The sequence below is a fragment of the Saccostrea echinata genome, unplaced genomic scaffold, assembly GCF_033153115.1.
Source record: "Saccostrea echinata isolate AGI-Se365-2 ecotype Australia unplaced genomic scaffold, CSIRO_AGI_Sech_v1 ptg000011l, whole genome shotgun sequence".
NCBI classification, from domain to species: domain Eukaryota; kingdom Metazoa; phylum Mollusca; class Bivalvia; order Ostreida; family Ostreidae; genus Saccostrea; species Saccostrea echinata.
Window position 1 is genome coordinate 120,626 of NW_026889760.1, and position 20,341 is coordinate 140,966.

The following is a 20,341-nucleotide window of genomic DNA, read 5'->3' on the forward strand; positions in this document are numbered from 1 at the left end:
AATTAATACATCACAGTGTACGTTTCTTCAACATTATTACAATAATTGCTATTGATGTCAATCAAATGTTAGAGATATAGACTTGAATACATTCGATTTAAGGTAGTCCGATCCTCAGGTTCTGAAATTAAATTAGAAGTTTAGTATATTGCAATGCTCACAAAAATGTCACTGAATTCACCGTGGCAATGTAATGTGTATTTACCCATGGTATATCATCAAAGTTCATCATTAAAGTTAATCATATTAAAGAAAATTATCAAAACTCAAATATATTTTCAGGAAATGCGGATGAAAGCACCAGTTATGCATTTTAATTTCTAATTGTAATTTCATCAAAAAATATATTTTAGAATAAAAAAAACTGTATAGGTATCCAGGCATTTGGAGAGATTGCATTTTTAAAGTCTGCATATCGTCTCTTTGGAAGACATCACTGAAAGCTTTTAATTTCATATCATGTTAATAAAAAAATTGGCATATAAGGCTAGATTAAAGGAAGTTTAATTTCTCTTAAAATGTATTTACTATTGTACTTATATGGGGTGCAAATGTCAACTTTTTACAATTTACTTTCTGGGACTTTAAAGAACCTATTGAGATGCATAAAATGAAAATTGTTGCATGAAAAATTTCAATGTCAAGTTCTATTTTTAGACTAATTAATTAAACAAAAATTTTAAGGGTTATATCCTATCTGGGTGAGGAACGGATATCCTTAAAAAAAAGTTAAATTGCCCATGTGACTTTTCCCTTACCATTCTATGTACGAGTTATTTAAAACCTGCATCAACATGGCGACTATGGATGACGAAACGTGGCCAGAGAAATTTGAAATCCAGTAAATAATCTATCTTTAGGTAATTTTATCTTTATTGCATCACCATGAAAAGATCAACGAGAGATTATATATTAAAGCTGAAAATATTTGAATCATAATTCAGTGTTTATTTAAATTTTGGTCATGCTACATAAAGATTTGAGGCGTATTTATATATTTTGTGGAAACGTGAATTTTGATGAAACAGCTGAAAAAAAAAGTTTATGTACAAAATGGAATAAATTTGCTTGACCATAATATAGCCATTTTAAGCAGTTGAAGTTAATTGTAGTTAATCTTCGTTGAAATGCTTCATTCAGGTTCGTATGTTATCTGTTTTTGTTTATATTTCGAGTTTCCTCTGTTCATGTAAATTTTGCGCAATATGTTAACATTTACTTTTCTAAAATATTTGTTTAATGAATTTTATATCGTCCTACTATTATATTGTTTTAAATAAAATGGCATGTAATCCCTTTTATGGGTATAGATCTTTCCATTGTTTGCATACATGTGACAGAACTGAAAAATCACAACTGGAGATTTGAAAATTTTCAGCTGGAGTTTTGGTCTCAAAGCTGGAGATTTTTTATCGACATTTTTTCAAATCGCAAAAGACCATCCAACCCCCAAAATTCAGGAAAAAATACCTTCTCCCAGTTTATTACTTTACAAATTTTATTTTATAAAGTTGTTGTCTATAGTTTTAAGAAAAATATGATAAAGTTTTTATTCAAATGACGTGAAATTGAGTATTCAAAATGAAATCAACTCATTTCCTAGTAAATTAATTAAGAGTTAACAGCATCATTAAAACATTGGATAAAATTTTATTTTTGATTTAGTATTGATATATCAACTAGTAAGTGAAGTAAAACTTAGCTAGGTTTTATGTAACAAATTCTATGTCAGTAATTTGTTTTTAAATAGAATATGTACAGATGAAAAAAGTACCCTCTAAAAAAATAAACAAATTAGAGTCAGGTATATTTTAGCAACACCCTGTAGTGTGATCTATTTTTAACTAGAGTGTGATCTACATTATAACTGTATCTTTTAATGACCAAAGCAGCATTAGAAGATGGCAACTGGGTATTTTAGCAACTAATTACAATGTTTTGCATTCAGTAATAAACATCAATGGTCTTTTATCAAGTTGAAATATCACTAATTTTTACAACATAATTATACGACCTCATGTTGATTCATACGAAGCCTACCGCTGTGAAAATTTATTGCACTGGCGTTGTTATCTCAATTTCTTTTCATTCTGTGCAATTACATGAAACACGATCAAAAAAATATTGCAAATAATATTTAATTTGAAGAACTTTAAAACACGGAAGATTTAAAAATTAATCGGGAGGGGCGGAAGGGGGGTGAAATATCGGGAGATTTTGTCTCCCGCCGGAAGAATCACATGTATGTGTTTGTTTGATAAACATGATAAAAAACAGTTTCTTATAAACTCTTTTCTTTTCTTTTTTTGTTGAATTCATTTAGTCTAGATATGTGAATACCAAGGACATGTGAAAGAGATTGGCTTATCTAGTCATATTATTAATTCAAATTTCTTTTTCATTATCTTAATTATCTATATATCTAATTGTTGGAAGTTTTTCAACAGTCCTACCATGAAAGCTACAAGTATGTTTCAGATGTTGATGTAACAAAAAATGGAGAGAGAGACAGTAAAGTTGAAAAAATGTTATTGAACTACTGAAAATCGAAAAATATTTGATTCCTTGCAGGCTTTAGACATGGTGTAGATACCTCAGAAGTTTTTCTCTATCGAGAACCTGTTTTATATTTTGTGATGGATGAGGATGCTCTACGTGGATTGGACCCTCGTGCTGATCCACAGCTCCAGACTAGGGTAGGTTTTATTATTTGTACATAAATGTCAGTCACATTGGTAGTATTTTGCATTTTTGTCATTTATTTCATGAGGTTAAGTTTGTTAATTACCTATGGTAAAGAAAAGTATTTTCAATTAAGTAAAACAGTTCTCTTTTTTGGGGGGGAGGGGGGGGGGGGTACAGATTTCAAAGGAAACAACTCAGTCTAATATCATGAATATTCACATTTAAGATTTTCAACTGGAATTTAAAAAAAAAATCATGATGTACATTTATTTTGTTGATCAAAGGTAACTTATAAACAGCATGATGGGGGGGGGGGGGTTGAAAGTCAAGTAGTATTTATACCAACCTCTGGTTTAATTCTGTCATTCAATCTTGTGGAATTTTTGTAGACTGACATTCATTATAATGGCAGAGTTCAAGATCTTATCAGTCCATTAAAGATTATTTTATTTTGATCATTAGTTTTTCATCTTGACTGAAATGCCCAAGGATTTCATTAGTTGGTTAGTTATACCTCTTTGCCCCTGCAGGGGCATAGGGCCTTGTCAACAACTCTCCATCTTGGGCTGCATGTTTCACTTCCCTCCACATGCTCCAGGACATTCAGATAGATCAAAGCTCTGCATCAAGGATCCCTCTCAATGTTGTTGCTGGACGCTTTCTTTTTCTATTGACGTATTGGTTCCAGTTCAGAGCATGCCTTGTGATGCTATTTTGTGGTCTTCAAAGTATATGACTTATCCAACACTATTTTTGCAGTTTGATAGTCTCTGCTTTGGTTTCTGTTCAAAAGGAATTCTGTCTCAATCTTTAATTCTTGTTTTGATGGGTTTTTTAGCTCACCTGAGCCGAAGGCTCAAGTGAGCTTTTCTGATCACATTTTGTCCGTCGTCCGTCCGTCTGTCTGTCTGTCCGTCTGTTTTCACATTTTTGACTTCTTCTCAAGAACCACTGGGCCAATTTTGACCAAACTTGGTACAAAGCATCCTTGGGTGAAGGGGAATTTAAATTGTTAAAATGAAGGGCCAAGTCCCCTCACAAGGGGAGATAATCAAGAGAAGTCAAAAATAGGGTGGGGTCATTAAAAAATCTTCTTCTCAAGAACCACAGGGCCAGTAAAGCTGAAACTTATATGGAAGCATCCTGGGGTAGTGTAGATTCTAATTTGTTCAAATCATGACCCCCGGGGGTAGGGCGGGGCCACAATGTGGAATCAATGTTTTACATAGAAATATATAGGAAAAATCTTTAAAAATCTTCTTCTCAAGAACAACTGGGCCAGAAAAGCTGAAACTATTGTGGAAGCATCCTGGGGTAGTGTAGATTCTAAATTGTTAAAATCATGACCCCCGGGGGTAGGGCGGGGCCACAATAGGGAATCCAAGTTTTACATTGAAATATATAGAAAAAATCTTTAAAAATCTTCTCAAGAACCATTGGGCCAGAAAAGCTGAAACTAATGTGGAAGCATCTTGGGGTAGTGTAGATTCTAAATTGTTAAAATCATGACCCCAGGGGGTAGGGCGGGGCCACAAGGGGGAATCCAAGTTTTACATTGAAATATATAGAAAAAATCTTTAAAAATCTTCTTCTCAAGAACCACTGGGCCAGAAAAGCTGAAACTAATGTGGAAGCATCTTGGGGTAGTGTAGATTCTAAATTGTTAAAATCATGACCCCCGGGGATAGGGCGGGGCCACAATAGGGAATCCAAGTTTTACATTGAAATATATAGAAACAATCTTTAAAAATCTTCTTCTCAAGAACCACAGGGCCAGAAAAGCTGAAACTAATGTAGAAGTATCCTGGGGTAGTGTAGATATAAATTGTTAAAAGCATGACCCCCGGGGGTAGGGCGGGGCCACAATAGGGAATCCAAGTTTTACATTGAAATATATAGAAAAAATCTTTAAAAATCTTCTTCTCAAGAACCACAGGGCCAGAAAAGCTGAAACTAATGTAGAAGTATCCTGGGGTAGTGTAGATTCTAAATTGTTAAAATCATGACCCCAGGGGATAGGATGGGACCACAATAGGTGTATTACATGGGGGAAAGTCTGGTGAAGAACAGCTGGGCCAAAGTTACTCAGGTGAGCGTTGTGGCCCATGGGCCTCTTGTTTCAACTTGTACATGTTGTAAAATTACCGAAGTGAAATAGTATGTATATTATTGTGCAGACGATGCCAATTTTATTATTTGTAGGCTCTCCAGTACTTTGATTATTATTTGTAGACTCTCCAGTACTTTGGTTATTATTTGTAGGCTCTCCAGTACTTTGATTATTATTTGTAGGCTCTCCAGTACTTTGATTATTATTTGTAGGCTCTTCAGTACTTTGATTATTATTTGTAGGCTCTCCAGTACTTTGAGCAACTGAAAACATCAGGAGATGGATGGAAGTTATGTGCTGCAGCATTTACAAATGGAAGTTACTTTGGGTAAGTGAATAAAAATGACAGTATGTTTTTATGATGCCAATAAATAGCAGGGATTTTTATTTTTGCATGTTTTTTCTTGTCAGATTTTTTTTTTTCAAGCAATGTTTATATTCATTAAGATATTCAGTATCCTAGGCAATGAATGAATAATACATGTACATGTATCTGAGCTCCAAACTTTTGATTTACTTTCATATGAATGTAGTAAGTTGAAGAACATTCTGTTTAATAGAGTTTCCCATTTTTCAGGAATGATCACGTGAGGTTTTTCTGTCTTCAGGTCATTGAGCATTACCTGAAATTACAGTGAGTACTTATTTTTTTTAAAATTTAGGGTGAGAGTTTTGTTTTAATCTTGACCTTTTGAATATTGCAGCTTTTTTTTTGAGATGGCACATTTTGCATACTTTTGACATATATGTTTATTTTTTACAGAAACATATACATGTATCATATGTATTTTCTAACAGTTCATTGTCAGGAAAAACTTATTTGATCTGATATTGTACATGTATATTTTGGTACATGTATTTTTAAAGTCCTTCAGGACTTAATTTATTCCATTATTTTTGTCAGCAGCTAAACATCACAGGTTATTACTTTTTAACAGATACAGAGAGGCAGGCATTGAAGATCAACAGAGTATGAGAAATCTCATTTGTACCTGTCTGCAGCTGATGGTATACGTAGTCTGATAAACTTCTATCCAAATGCTTTTTATCATTAACTTTTAGGTCATGTTAAAGATTTCTCATGAAAACAAAATGTAAATAAATATTTATTTGAACAAAGAGCTCATTAAGAGGAAAACACACAAGTTGGTCAGATCAATATATAATGGGGCACAGGAAAACCTAAGTTTATGTATGTCATTTTCAATGATCTGTGAACATGTTTTTCAGGGAAATGAGTCAAACCAAGACCGAAGTTTTTTACGAAACAAAGTAGCCCAGATTGCCTCCCTCGCCTTTGTTATGGACTATCCCCACCGTTGGCCCTCATTCTTTACTGACCTGATAGGAATTCTGTCCCCAAGTGCCAAGGCCGTAGACATTTACCTCCGAGTGTTACTAAGTATAGACAGCGAGGTTGTAGACAGGGAAATTGTTCATACTTATGAGGTACGTATGAGCCATTAAGATAATGTATTGAGGTATATTGAGGTACTAAGTTAATGGAAATTTTCTTCCTCATTGGATAATACATGTACTTCCACATTATCAATTCATATGTAATTTTTTTTTTTTTTTGATTTAGGAGATCCAAAGAAACACTGTCATTAAGGATGCCATGAGGGAACAGAGTGTGGTACAACTAACGGAGACATGGTACACTATATTGGTAGGTCTTAATCCCACATCTACACTTTGTTATTAAAAGAAAAGATAGCCCTCTTCTCTATCAGAGAAGGGGAAAGGTAAAAAAGAACATACTTTATACAGGAATCTGAAATTTTTGCCCTTTTTTTTATTTTTGCCCCTTGTGCCATCGTCGCAAGTGGGCATACTGTATACAGGGTTATTTTCGCCCTTTAATTCTTGCAAACAGTATATCCCCGCTTTAATTTTGGCCAGACAAAGATTATGCTGTCTTTCTTGAATTCGCCCCTTTTTTAGCTCACCTTGACGAAGTCGAGATTAGCTTATGCTATACCCCCAGCGTTGGCGTCGGCGTCCCAGTTAAAGTTTTAGGAGCAAGTCCCATTCCCAAGTAACTATAAGCCCTACCTCGACCACATTGCATGGATGATGCATCTAGGGATGGACAATACCACACTTGCTTCGGATGCTGGATCTGACCTAGATTTTCCAGATGAATGACCAGGTTAAAGTTTTTGGAGCAGGTCAATTCCCAAGGAATTATAAGCCTTACCTTGACCAAACTTGCATGGATGATGCATCTAGGGATGGACACTACCACACTTGCTTCAGATGCTGAATCTGACCTAGATTTTCTAGATGAGTGAGCAGGTTATTGTTTTTGGAGGCAGTTCCATTCCCAAGGAAGTATTAGCCCTACCTGGACCAAACTTGCATGGATGATGCATCTGGGGATGGACACTACCACACTTGCTTCGGATGCTGGATCTGACCTAGATTTTCCAGATGAGTGACCAGGTTAAAGTTTTTGGATCAGGTCTATTCCCAAGTAACTATAAGCCCTACCTTGACCAAACTTGCATGGATGATGCATCTAGGGATGGACACTACCACACTTGCTTGGGATGCTGGATCTGACCTAGATTTTCCAGATGAGTGACCAGATTAAAGTTTTTGGAGCAGGTCCATTCCCAAGAAACTATAAGCCCTACCTCGACCAAATTTGCATTGATGATACATCTAGGGATAGACACTACCATATTTGCTTCAGTTGCTGGATCTGACCTAGATTTTCCAGATGAGTGACCAGGTTAAATTTTTTTTGGAGCAGCTCCATTCCCACGGAACTGTAAGCCCTACCTGGACCAGACTTGCAGGGATGATGCATCGAGGGATGTACACTAACTAACCTGCTTCAGATTCTGGATCTGACCTAGATTTTCCACATGAGTGAATTTTAGCCATATTTTAGCCAAATTAGCATGGATGATGATGTATCTAGAGATGGACACTTCCAGACTTGCTTTGGATTCTGAATCTAATATTGATAGATATTCATCTTGGGTAGATAACATTCGTCGAGTTGAGCTTAGTAATCTTTGATTACCTATGTTTAAATTCGCCCACTAGCAGCAAGGACGAAAAGGGCAAAAATAAAACAGAGACAAAAATTTCCTTTTATACAGTATTTAAAACGGCAAATTCAAATTAAAAAGCATGATCTCATTAATAACAATATCTTGGCAATTTCAAAAAGGGGAAAAATTGTTTGACAGTGTGAGAGGGCTAAAATAACAAGAGGCGAAAATAACCCTGTATACAGCATTTTTATACTATCTGTTAAATTTAAGTGGAGGTTCATTTATACATGCATTTTCTACTAAGTATTCTGACCGTGATACATCTTGCTTTTTATTGATTAATGATTTCATGACCTTTAACGTGTCTTTTATTATATTTTGTTTGGTCAGACCCAGTTTCAGTCCAGTAACCCTGAGGTCACTTGTATGTGTCTGGACGTCATCGGGAAGTTTGTCACTTGGATAGATATAAATCTCATTGCCAATGATAAATTTGTACAGGTAAGTCATAACCTATATGGAAAATGTACATACAAGTATGTATACATGTAGCGAAAAGTCTTAGAAAGAATGCAAAATACATTTGTTTGACTTCAAGGATCATGTTGCTTTCATGAGTAATGTACACTGTACATTTGAATCACATGTCATGAGAATATTTTTGTTAAAAATTGGAGAGATGTGTATACTTTTTTTGCTTATCAACAATGTGATAGACATAAATTATATCTCTGCCTTGTTTACAGGTGCTGTTGGAGTTTATGTCCATGCCTCTACTGAGAGAGAGTGCATGTGATTGTATCCATGATATCATAAACAAAGGCATGGAACCAGTGGCCAAGACAAAACTCATCGAGTCCTTTACATCAATTTTACAAGCTCGAGGCATCTTCAACCCTCAAGAGGTACCGCTTAATTAAATCATAAAGACCATCAAATCATAAACATGCCAAGTGCATTATTAAAGATATTGGCAATTTATTTTATGATCAGTCTGAAATATACAGATATTTTAATGTTAGTACTGATAACAAATAATATTTAAAAAAAATTTTTTTGAAAATTTCTATTTATAAGGTAATAATTTTAGAAAAAGTCATAATTATGGTATTTATAAAGGAAACAAATTTTTCACAAATTCTGGTTATTTTGTATATAATCTTTAATGATACAAACGTAAGGGAGAATAAAATTTTCTTGACCAGATGATCTTTAGAAATTAGGCAAAAATATAAAGTTCTTACAAATTAAAAGCGATTTATAGTATTTTTGGTGGTATGTTTTTACAATTTTTTTTTCTATATTTACTCAGGAGGAAGAAGGGGATTATTTATCCAAGCTGTCTAAGCTGATCAATGGAATTGGGGTCAACCTCATCATCAGCTGGCAAAAGTAAGAATATATAAAAATGGAAGGCAACTGCAAGTGAACCTTGTTTTTTGGAGTGAAATGTATTCCAAAGTGCTGATACTGTCCCAACAAAAAGTCTAGCAAATGACTTACGCAGTCTACATATTTAAGACTTTTTATATAATTGATTGATTATTATTCATATTCCATTAATTCTAACTGAAATTTTCATTAAATTGTTAAATTTTTCTCTTGGTAACTAAAAATAAACATGTACCTTATAAAATAAATGAAAGAAAATAGTTGCATGTTTATGGAGTCCAAATGAAGTACAGGTCTTTGAATATATAAGAAAAAAAAATAAGGAAACGATTTTCCTAAAGATTACAGAAGATGGATGACCAGGAAAATAGTCGGGTTACCATGGCAGCCCTGGAGGAGAAGGTACCGTTGATGTTCCGTTTCCTTGGTGATGAGGACGATGATGTATCTGGGGCGGTGGTCGCGTTCGTACAGGAATACATTGGTGTTCTGAAACAACTGAAGCAGCTGTCTCCAAAACACAGAGAACATATTGAGGTAAAACTAAAAAGAATTATTACATGTAAGTTTAGGTACATACATGTACATGTACTTTAATGCTAAATTCTGATAGGTATACCCAAAAATTTATAGATACATGTACCAGTTTTATATGGAATTTTTATACAAATACTGTAAAAGCACGTATTTCCAAGGGGTCAAATTTTCGTGGTTTGAGGAAAAACTATGAGTTTATGGATTTGGATGAAGAATTGTTGGGTAGTTTTGTATGAATTTGTGGGTCTTATACATGTACCTCGAAAACAATGAAAATTGAACATCCACAAAAATGAGTGATTTCACAGTACATGATTATTTTAAAATAGGGTAGCCAAGTATCTCTTTTTAATCCATTGTTTATTTTGTCAATTTTAAAGGTTTAGAGAAAACAAAAGATTATTTCTGAAGTCCTTTATCCTACATTTTGTACATACATAGTATACATTATTTTTTAGCTCACCTCAACGAAGTTGGGGGAGCTTATGTAATACCCTCGGCGTCGGCGTCGGTGTCGGCGTCGGCGTCCCAGGTTAAGGTTTTTGGAGCAGTTTTCTTTTCAAGTACTTCTATGGCCTATATTAGTCAGAGATGCATGGAGGAAGCTTCTAGTGTGTTTCATTGTACCAGTCAAGGTTTCAGATGCTGCAATTTCAGCTGAAGAATGACCAGGTTGATGTTTTTGGAGCAGGTTAAAGTTTTTGGAGCAGGTTAAAGTTTTTGGAGCAGGTCTCATTTCCAAGTAACTATAAGCCCTATATTGACCAAACTTGCATGGATGATACATTTAAGGATGCACACTACTGGACTTGCTTCAGATGCTGAATCTGACCTATATTTTCTGGATGAGTGACCACTGACCAGGTTAAGGTTTTTGGAGCAGATCTCATTTCCAAGTAACTATAAGCCCTATATTGACCAAACTTGCATGGATGATACATCTAAGGATGCACACTTTTGGACTTGCTTCAGATGCTGGATCTGACCTACATTTTCCGGATGAGTGACCAGGTTAAGGTTTTTGGAGCAGATCTCATTTCCAAGTAACTAAAAGCCCTATATTGACCAAACTTGCATGGATGATACATTTAAGGATGCACACTACTGAACTTGCTTCGGATGCTGGATCTGACCTACATTTTCCGGAAGAGTGACCAGGTTAAGGTTTTTGGAGCAGATCTCATTTTCAAGTAACTAAAAGCCCTATATTGACCAAACTTGCATGGATGATACATTTAAGGATGCACACTACTGAACTTGCTTCAGATGCTGGATCTGACCTACACTTTCTGCATGAGTGACTAGGTTAAGGTTTCTGGAGTAGATCTCATTTCCAAGTAACTATAAACCCTATATTGACCAAACTTGCATGGATGATACATCTAAGGATGTACACTACTGGACTTGATTCGGATGCTGGATCTGACCTACATTTTCCGGATGAGTAACCAGATTAAAGTTTTTGGAGCAGATCTCATTTCCAAGTAACTATAAGCCCTATATTGACTAAACTTGCATGGATGATACATCTAAGGATGCACACTACTGGACTTGCTTCAGATGCTGGATCTGACCTACATTTTCTGGATGAGTGACCAGGTTAAAGTTTTGGAGCAGATGTCATTTTCAAGTAACTATAAACCCTGTGTTGACCAAATTTGCATGGATGATACATCTAAGGATGCACACTACTGGACTTGCTTCGGATGCTGGATCTGACCTACATTTTCCGGATGAGTAATCAGATTAAAGTTTTTGGAGCAGATCTCATTTCCAAGTAACTATAAGGCCTATCTGAACCAAACTTGCTTGGATGATGCATCAAGGGACGAACAATCTCAAAACTTGCTTCGAATGCTGGATTTGACTTACATTTTCTGAATGAGTGACTAGTTTCAAGTTTTCAGATAAGTCTATTCCCAAGTAACTGCAAGCCCTATCAGACCAAAATTGCATAAATGTTGCATCTAGGGATGCACACTCCTAGATTATTAGTTTAGTGTGGGACTTTGCCTTACTTAAAGACAACATTCGTTGAGGTGAGCTCTGTAATCTCTGATTACCTATGTTTATTTCTTTCATTAATCATGCATTTTAGGGTCTCTTGTATATTGTGATAAAGAAGATGAAATATGATGACTCCTACAATTTCGACCATGAGGTTTGTTTTATTTTATTCTTATCCAGTCAAAAATGGCGGAAGTCAATGATATTCAATAATAAGTACATGTTAATGTAATTCCTGGTTTTTAGGGAGAGGAAGAGGCCATGTTTCAAGAGTACAAGAAACAACTTAAAACCATCTTCACAAACCTGGCAGCCCTGGTAACTAGAAATCAATATACCTGTAGATGAATTCATTGTAGAAAGGAGACCTCATTTTGCTTAATTAATCTTCTTTGTTTTAAGCATCAAGTGCTTTTTAGAGTTTCATAGATTTTACTAATTTAAAAAGAATAAGCAATTACCATTTTAAGTGTACCTTATAAGCATGGAAACTTTTATGGATGATGTATTATTGCAATATTTATGAATTTTTAAGAAACTATAAAATAAGGATATTGTAGTATGTGTAAATGTTTGTTTGTTTGTCTGTGTGTAGGATACAGAGCTGATGGTGGTGACAGTCCATAACCTGGTAAGTCAGACCCTGCCCAGGTGGGAGGCCATGAAGGTGTGTGACATTGAGGTAGCCATTACAATGCTGTACATGCTGGGGGAGGCCCTGCCAGTAAGAAAATATCTACATTAAATTAATTAATTAAAAAAAAAAGAATAAATTCTCAGTTGGTTACATGGTTAAGTTTTCTCTTCTACCAAATTGATTAAGTTGTAGTAATAGTGTGTAACTTTAAGTTCAGTAGACAGTTTTCCATCCTTTACAGAAAATAATAAATGAATTCAAAATACAGCTGTAAAACATAGGGAATTTCATCATCTTTAAACTCAGTGTGGTTAAGATTGTGGCATCTTTTACATGTACTTTTGTATTAAGTGTAAATAAATCTATGTATTGATGTTGAATGTCTTATTTTAACTAAAAGATCACTTCCAAAATAAATTCCTATTGGAAAAATAATGCCAAGATCAAAAACTGTGCTGGTCTAGATTCTATGGCCTCAGAGCCTGAAATTCCTATCAAGTTTGGTCTATGTTTCAGGGTTCCCAAAGTCAACAGTTCAACCCCGATATTTCCAAGGCCAGTCCCCTACAAAATATGATGAGGATGGTATGTTAAATTCAATTTGTTAAATGCATTAAGAATCCAAAATACTTGATCAATGACAACATGTGTTCTTTTTCATTTGACAAAATTGTTCACAACAGCAGAGATTCAATAATTGAAAGTCTTGATGTATATACAGTATAGAGATTTTTTCCCCAATGAGTTTTCAATTTTATTTAAATTTGCAACACATGTATGTTATACTATATACATGTAGCATATGAAGGTCATATATTAATACAAGAAAATGAGAGTAAATTTGTCTACGATTTATTTTCAGCTCATCACTAGTCGAGTCAGCTGTCAAGGTCACATGATCGTGGAGCTGCAGTTTTTTGAAACCGTCACACGATATGAAAAATTCTTCCTTGCTGAGCCTCAGCATATTCCAGATGTACTGGTGAATGACCGATTTTTTTTGTTTGTTCTTTTTTTCATATTGAATATAAAGAAAAGTACATGTATCAGAGAGATCTCAAAGTGAATTACGTAAAATGGTGATGTAGTGTGTTAGGCTTCGAATGAAATTTTCTTGTTTCAGATGGCCTTCACAGATGAACGTGGTTTTCGTCATGAGTCGGCTCAAGTCAGAAGTCGGACTTCTTATTTATTTTCAAGGTTCATCAAAGGACTGAAGTGAGTAGGACACTTCAAATCTTAAATTGCTTTTAGATGAAAAAAAATTACATATGTGTAGTTTACTAATTTGATGGAATTCTGTTTTATTTTATGTTAACAGGGGTCAGTTGAATCCATACGTAGAGGAAGTGTTGAGCCGGGTTCAGGATTTACTGGTCCTCAACACACCAGACAATGGGTACCAGCATCTCCTGTCCAATGAGGACCAGTTATTTATTTATGAGACCGTCAGCAGTCTTATTGTCTCCAGTAGTCTCTCACCAGAGGTCAGCACTGGTTCATCTAAAGTCTTTAAAACCTTTATTATTAAGCAGTGTGTTACAACCCCTTAATCTAGGTCCTTGTGGCCAAAGTACATGTATCTTGTGTTAACCAGATTGTAAATACTTCCAAGATTTGCTTTAGTTTGCTACTCACCGTGCTCATATCCTTCACCTCACTCCCAATTTTCTTTGTTTTTCACTTGTTTGTGTGTAAAAAAAAATCTTTACCCAATCAAATCATGGGGTTCTTGAAGAATGCAGGCAATAATCAAGATTTTTATTTTTTCCAGAGAAAACACCATCTCATGAAAGAGTTACTTTCCCCTATTGCCAGTAAATTCGAGAGTTTGTTGAACAAGCTTCAGGTGGAGACTGATGAAAAACGGCAGTATGCCTATGCTCAGAGCATTAACATGGCTACATCATTAGCCAGGTAATAATGAGAGAGAGATTTCATTTAAAGGACATTTGCAGACTTGTCGAAATTTTTAAATCATTGTCAGACATTTGGTCTGACAAAGTCAAATGTTCTGTCGGACCAGTCAAAGTTTTCTCAGACCAGATACCTGTACCTTATTTGGACGCTGTGAAAGTCATGAATAACAGCTCCAAAATGCCCTAGATTATTTTCAACAGCCTTCAATCTTACAAGTTTCCTTCCTTATGATAGAAAGTCTTTAATAAAAGACATAAATGACATGTTTTATGACTTTGCTATAACAAATTTAATTGGCTATCGTCTACACCCCGCGTACGCAGCCATTTTTTTCAGTGTTTGTGACCTTCAGCTGCGCATCCCGATCCCGACCTTTATTAAATTTGCATCACGCTCGATTTTTTCAAACGGTCATCTGGACCGACGTTTTCTTAAAAGTTGTCGGTCCAGACAAATTTTTACCGGCCTTGCCGACAGGACCGACGGATTTCGACAAGTCTGCATTTGTAATTAGAGCTAAATATATCTTTGACCCCATATAATTGACTCTCAGTTTTCAGAAAATTGTGTAAATACACGTACATTTTTAATTGTATATAAAATCTGGATATCCAAGCTTACATTTTTGCATTACATGTAATTAAAGCAAACTGTTCTGATATTACGAAGTATTGGATGGAGTATTGTCATGTCATCAATGATTATTAATTGTTCATTTTATGTTGATCATATAAATCTCATTGAATCATATGAAAGCTATATGTAAAGTACATGTACCTGCATGTGTATTCTATTTCCAGCCGAGTGAGTAAAGGTTTTTCTAGTCAGCAAACTATGCAGGCTTGTGGTTGTGTGGAGACATTTACAGACCTCCTAAAGATCTTCCTTCAGGCGGTAAATGTCCCCACCCACCGACAGCTGATACAGATGGGGGTCAGGCAGTACCTCCACAGAATGGTGGTCTGTTTAGAGAAGGAAATCCTGCCATTTGTCCCCATTGTTTTGGAGAACCTGCTGAAACAACCCGAGGCTAAGGAACTCCATGACTTCTTACCTCTGATGAACCAGTTAATCATGAAATTCAAAGTAAGTCAACTCTGTACATGTAATTTAGTTTTGTTTTTATTCTTGGTTTTTCATTTTATGAAGATTTTATTTCATATGCATTTATTGTACTTCGGCATATGTGCATGCATGTGATCATTTTGTAAGTCCAGTCATTTTAATGGCTTTTCTGTTTGTTGAATTTTTAATTTCTGTAAATACTAAGAGTCCAACAATTGAAAATTCATACAAAAATTGGGGGAAGTCATAATTTTTTTTTTTGATAAAAAAGAAGTTATGTTTCCAATGCTGCATGTTATAAGATTAAGCACAGCTTATATCACATGTATCAACCGTGAAAAACAGTATTTTGAAGCCTTATGTAGATTGATTTTAATTGTTTTTCCTGACAGTCTGCCATAGTTCCCTTTCTACAACAAGTGTTCATGCCTTTAGTCAGCACCATCTTCCAAGTTCTGTCGACCCCTACAGATGACCTTGACCAGGTCACGGCCGTAGAGAAGAAGATGCTACAAAGAAGTTACTATTTATTTTTGTCCACAATTATATCTAACGACTGTCTGGATGTTCTCAAAAACCAAGGTAAAAATAAGTTACTGCATTGTTATGAATTAACAGAGCATAAGGGATGAATAAACTTCTGTTCAAGAAATGGAATTTTTTTTTTCAAATATGATTTTCAAACTGAAGATGGGGATAAAAAAGAAATTCATGCTAAATATATTTTTACAAGTTTAAATCCCTAGACACCTTCATAGGGGGGTGGGGGGTTAGATCTAGGGAGGGGATGGGGGCCCTACAGGTTAAGAGTTTCTGTCGTCATTTAATTAAATACATGTAGTTTTAAAAATATAAAAATTGTTTAAAGGTGCTCATTTGTTTCTTATTAAGTTGTTTTCTTTCTACCCAGAAATGAATAACCTTCATAACTTACTTGTGACCATTGTCCAAGGAGCAGCGGACATTCCAGACCCACAGGTTGGTGTCAAAAGTTTAATAATCTTACAATGAAATTTTAATTTATGCTGATCTCATAATACATATACACATATACAAAGGAAGATTTTCTAAATCAATGCTGCTTAAAATGTTATCTACATTGTACATGTACAGTGTACTTGAGAAATTTTTTTGCAACATAAGAATCCAGTTAAGTACTGCTTTGATCTTGCACATTTAGGATATCTTATACTAGTTATTTAGAAAAAAGCTCAATACTTCACACAAGATGTATGCTCTACACATACTGACTAGCAATTTTTTTTATTCTTAGAGTCAAAAAATGTGTTACAACATCATGCGAAAGCTGATAGAGACTTGGGGTATGTTAAAAACACTTGTTGCTTCATTGTATTTTTTTTAACTTGTCTGTTTTAAAAAAATACTATTAAATGTGCATTTTAAAAAATAACATCAGATAATTTACATGTAATTTTGTAAATAAGCACATGTATACTACGTGCATCTTGGATAACTGATACTTTTCATTTTTAAAATTTGAGAATGTGAACACAGTAAACAAAATGGTTCAGAATCATACTTATGCTTATTGATGAATTGCTGATTTAGAATGATAAGTCATTCTCCTTTTCAGGTGGAAACAATGGATTGGTGGGTTTCGTGGATTTTATGTACAAGAGTTTCCTACCAGCTTGCTTCCTTGGTCCCATGAAACCCACATTTGATTTGAATGATGGACAAACTTCATTGGTGAGATTCTTTTTAAGAATTTAGTTGTCTCCCCCTAACAATGAAATCAGAATCAGCTGTGCATGCATGTTCCTTCAGAATTGTTATTTTTGAAGACCACTGCTGATGTTTCACATCTTGTGAACTTGGATATCAAGAAATATACATATTTTAATGAGTTTTTGTGAAATGGTGAAATGCAATTTTAGAATGCTAAATAAGGAGATCATCTTTTGCCCTGGGTAAAAATTATTGAATTTTTGCACACTGAGAAACATAATGATTGTTTTTGTAGGCACTTGGAGAATGTGCACATTGTCTAAAGAGTATGGTTGATAAAAGAGTAAGTATCTGTGCAGTTGTTTTTATTTAAATATTTTCTTGTACAAAGAAAACTACTTGTAATTTTATTATCAAATACAACTGTAAAATTACATGTAGTAAACATAAATCTTTTAAATTTCCGCAGGGCCAGGAGTTTTTGTCTTACCTGTCCATGGATTACCTGCCCAAACTTAATGTACCTGCTGAAAACATCCAGGTAATTATACAGTGCTTACACTACAGTCAAAACAAGAATATTATTGTTTAAGTTAATAGCCTCTTAATTTATCATGTACCACACATACTCGCCTATAAGTCGTTTTTGGGGGAGTTAAACTTTGGTTCACAAACCCTTGTCAGACTTATAGGCGAGTGAAAAAAAATATTGATGTTATTGCGGGTCAATCCCTTTATTGTAAGCTTAAAAAATACAACCGACTTATAGGCGAGTATATATGGTACATTTATATGTGCAAGAGCCTTCAATATAAAACTACAGGAACGTTTGTCTTATCAGGACAAGAAGAACTGATATAGAATACAGAATATAAACATCTTACATCCTGAACTATTTTCTTTTTTTTTTCATTTATACAGGAATTCTGTGAAGCTTTAAAGACAGATTATAAAACTTTTAGAACTTATTTAAAGGTAAGTTTTTGGAAAACATTAAAAAAGACTACATGTACATGATACCATTTTCTTCTCAATAGTAGATAGATCTATTCCTCAAGAGTATATTCCACCATTCCATACATTTGTTTTTGGATGCACATTTAAAATCTGTATATAATGTATTACGAATGATATCCATTGGATTTGTAGAATTTTTTCATGAAGGCAAAGTCATGACACAGGATTGAACTCAGAAAGGGAGATAACTTTTACCAACGTAGATATAGTGACCATTCACATTGTCAATGCATGCTGCTTAGTTCCACCAAAGAGGACTCTAATCACAGCTTTTGTGTGAGGCAATTTAAAAATAAAGGCTTAAAGAGAAAAAGAAGTTTCCTGGCTGCATGGAATCATTGTGTTAAATTCTTGGTTGTAATGAGGAAGTTGCTTTTCATTATTTTTCATTGTCTTGATGTTAATTTATATCATAGAAAACACCCATTTCATAACATTGATATATGAATGTATGTGTATGAGAATGATTTTCTAGATCATGGTTCTGAATATACTGTAAATAAAAATGTTTTGTTAGAGCTGATTGTTTAAGAAGGCGACATGTACATGTATTTAAAAATTGGTGCACTGCAATGTTTTAAATGTAAGTTGAAAAGTGTTTTGTTTAATAAGCTATTGTTATTTTTGCATTCATTGGGTTATGTTTTAGAGAAAGAAAGAGAGAGAGAGAGAGAGTCTTGCTAGATGGTACAACTAACTGACCTTAAATTTCAAATCCTGTAAAAATAGTTGAGTATATTTTAGCAGTTCTAAAACTTAAGCTCATGAATATTCCATAAGGCACATGCTTTAAACAAGTGCAGTGATACACATGAATTTAAAAAGTAATATTCACAAATTGTATGGCAAAAAATATACACGTTAAATTATAATGTCAGTGTTATTTTTGATAAATGTAATTCATGGTTTTAATGTTTTTTTACTTTATTTTTTAAATTTTATTTACAAAATGCAATGAGCAATGCATTTAGAATCAAGGAAAGATTTCACTCCAGTTATTTTCTATTGGCAATATAGATATTTTCGATAGTATACACTGTCTTTTAGTTTGAATCATATGTTTATATGTACAAGAATTGCTTCTTTTTTTTTTGTTAAAAATAGGGTTGTTACTGCAACATATATTGTTGTTAAATTATTCTTTCTCAAAATGAATAAAGTAAGCTTAAACAGTGTAAAAACAGTGTATTTCAGTTTTTAATTAGAGGCCTGAGGTAAATTAATTGTCCTAGAAGATGATTAATGATACCTGTATTTAATATCTTCTTGTTTTTTAATATCATACCGGTAATTAAGATTTCAGTGTTGATCTTTGGATTGGATGCTGAAGTACATGTGTTACTCAGATTTTGCTTACTGAGCTGGCCTTATGTATTTTCTACCTATGAACTTTAAGTTGATATTTTGGTTAAGGAGTGTTAAAAAAATCTGGAGAAAATTCGCATTAATATCAAAACAACTATTTAGCTGACTGTTACAGTCTCTGTTGATTGCCACATTCATGATCTCTAGGAAAATACAAGTACTACTGTTTTACAAATGCATACCAGACGCATTACAAAGAGCAGGTTCATAGAAACCCAACAGAAATTCTCGGAGAAACAAAAAAGGTTGGGTCATCAGACATTTCCACTAAGGGACACAACCGTAAATCAACTGTATACTGTATACTGAAAAATTTATTGGGGCATGCCCCATCCCTAGTTTCTACACCCTAAACAACATACTGTAAATGTTTAGTAACGAGGAATAAACACATAAATTTCCTTTTTGGATAAAAACTTTTATTTTGTAAGGAAACTGTTGTATATATTACCATAAACTCCGCATTCATCTGGAAGCAAGTTTGTCAAAAATATATATTAAAAGAAAACACTTCCAGACATTTTGCTTAATATTTTGGCAAATTGTACCGTTTACCATTATACATGTACACCATTTCAAATAAAGTTCGAACTCTGATTTCCACAACATGTTTTACATGTCCAAATCAATGGTACGTATAATTACCAGTACCTGACTTTCACACATCTTTGACCTTGAGGAGCGTCATTTGGATACAAGGTCATAGACTGATTGACTACTAACTTCACATTTAAAGTTGATTGAAACTGTTTCTAAACAAGAAAGTTAAGTACCTGCATGCCAGTGTTTACTTATCACCTTCAACTGCTTTGTAATGTATTTTCTTGGGAAAAAAAATGCACAAGACATCCAATGAACTATCAGTCCATGTTGATCGAGAGTCTACAAAACAAAGTACAGCAATCTATA

The 20,341-nt window shown here is 34.2% G+C and overlaps 1 protein-coding gene across 1 annotated transcript; it reads left to right on the forward strand.

Moving 5' to 3' along the window:
- The first annotated feature begins 825 nt into the window (after nt 1-825).
- LOC133184778 (exportin-T-like) lies at nt 826-19,159 on the forward strand. The gene is made up of 28 exons (XM_061319839.1): nt 826-860; nt 2,572-2,696; nt 5,038-5,123; nt 5,373-5,429; nt 5,734-5,803; nt 6,026-6,244; nt 6,381-6,464; nt 8,194-8,304; nt 8,550-8,708; nt 9,116-9,195; nt 9,537-9,732; nt 11,831-11,893; nt 11,986-12,057; nt 12,335-12,463; nt 12,893-12,961; nt 13,239-13,358; nt 13,500-13,594; nt 13,698-13,863; nt 14,151-14,293; nt 15,097-15,382; nt 15,754-15,943; nt 16,272-16,339; nt 16,635-16,683; nt 16,956-17,071; nt 17,346-17,393; nt 17,520-17,591; nt 17,972-18,025; nt 18,200-19,159. The coding sequence occupies exons 2-28, from the start codon at nt 2,637-2,639 to the stop codon at nt 18,224-18,226; spliced, it is 2,889 nt and encodes a 962-aa protein (XP_061175823.1). The 5' UTR covers nt 826-860; nt 2,572-2,636; the 3' UTR covers nt 18,227-19,159.
- Nucleotides 19,160-20,341: the final 1,182 nt, after the last annotated feature.

Coding starts and splice junctions, on each gene's coding strand:
- LOC133184778 (XM_061319839.1), top strand. CDS start 2,637: ATGGATGAGGATGCTCTACGTGGATTGGACCCTCGTGCTGATCCACAG. Junction 8,709..9,115: donor GCATCTTCAACCCTCAAGAG/GTACCGCTTAAT, acceptor ATATTTACTCAG/GAGGAAGAAGGGGATTATTT. Junction 14,294..15,096: donor ATGGCTACATCATTAGCCAG/GTAATAATGAGA, acceptor TTCTATTTCCAG/CCGAGTGAGTAAAGGTTTTT.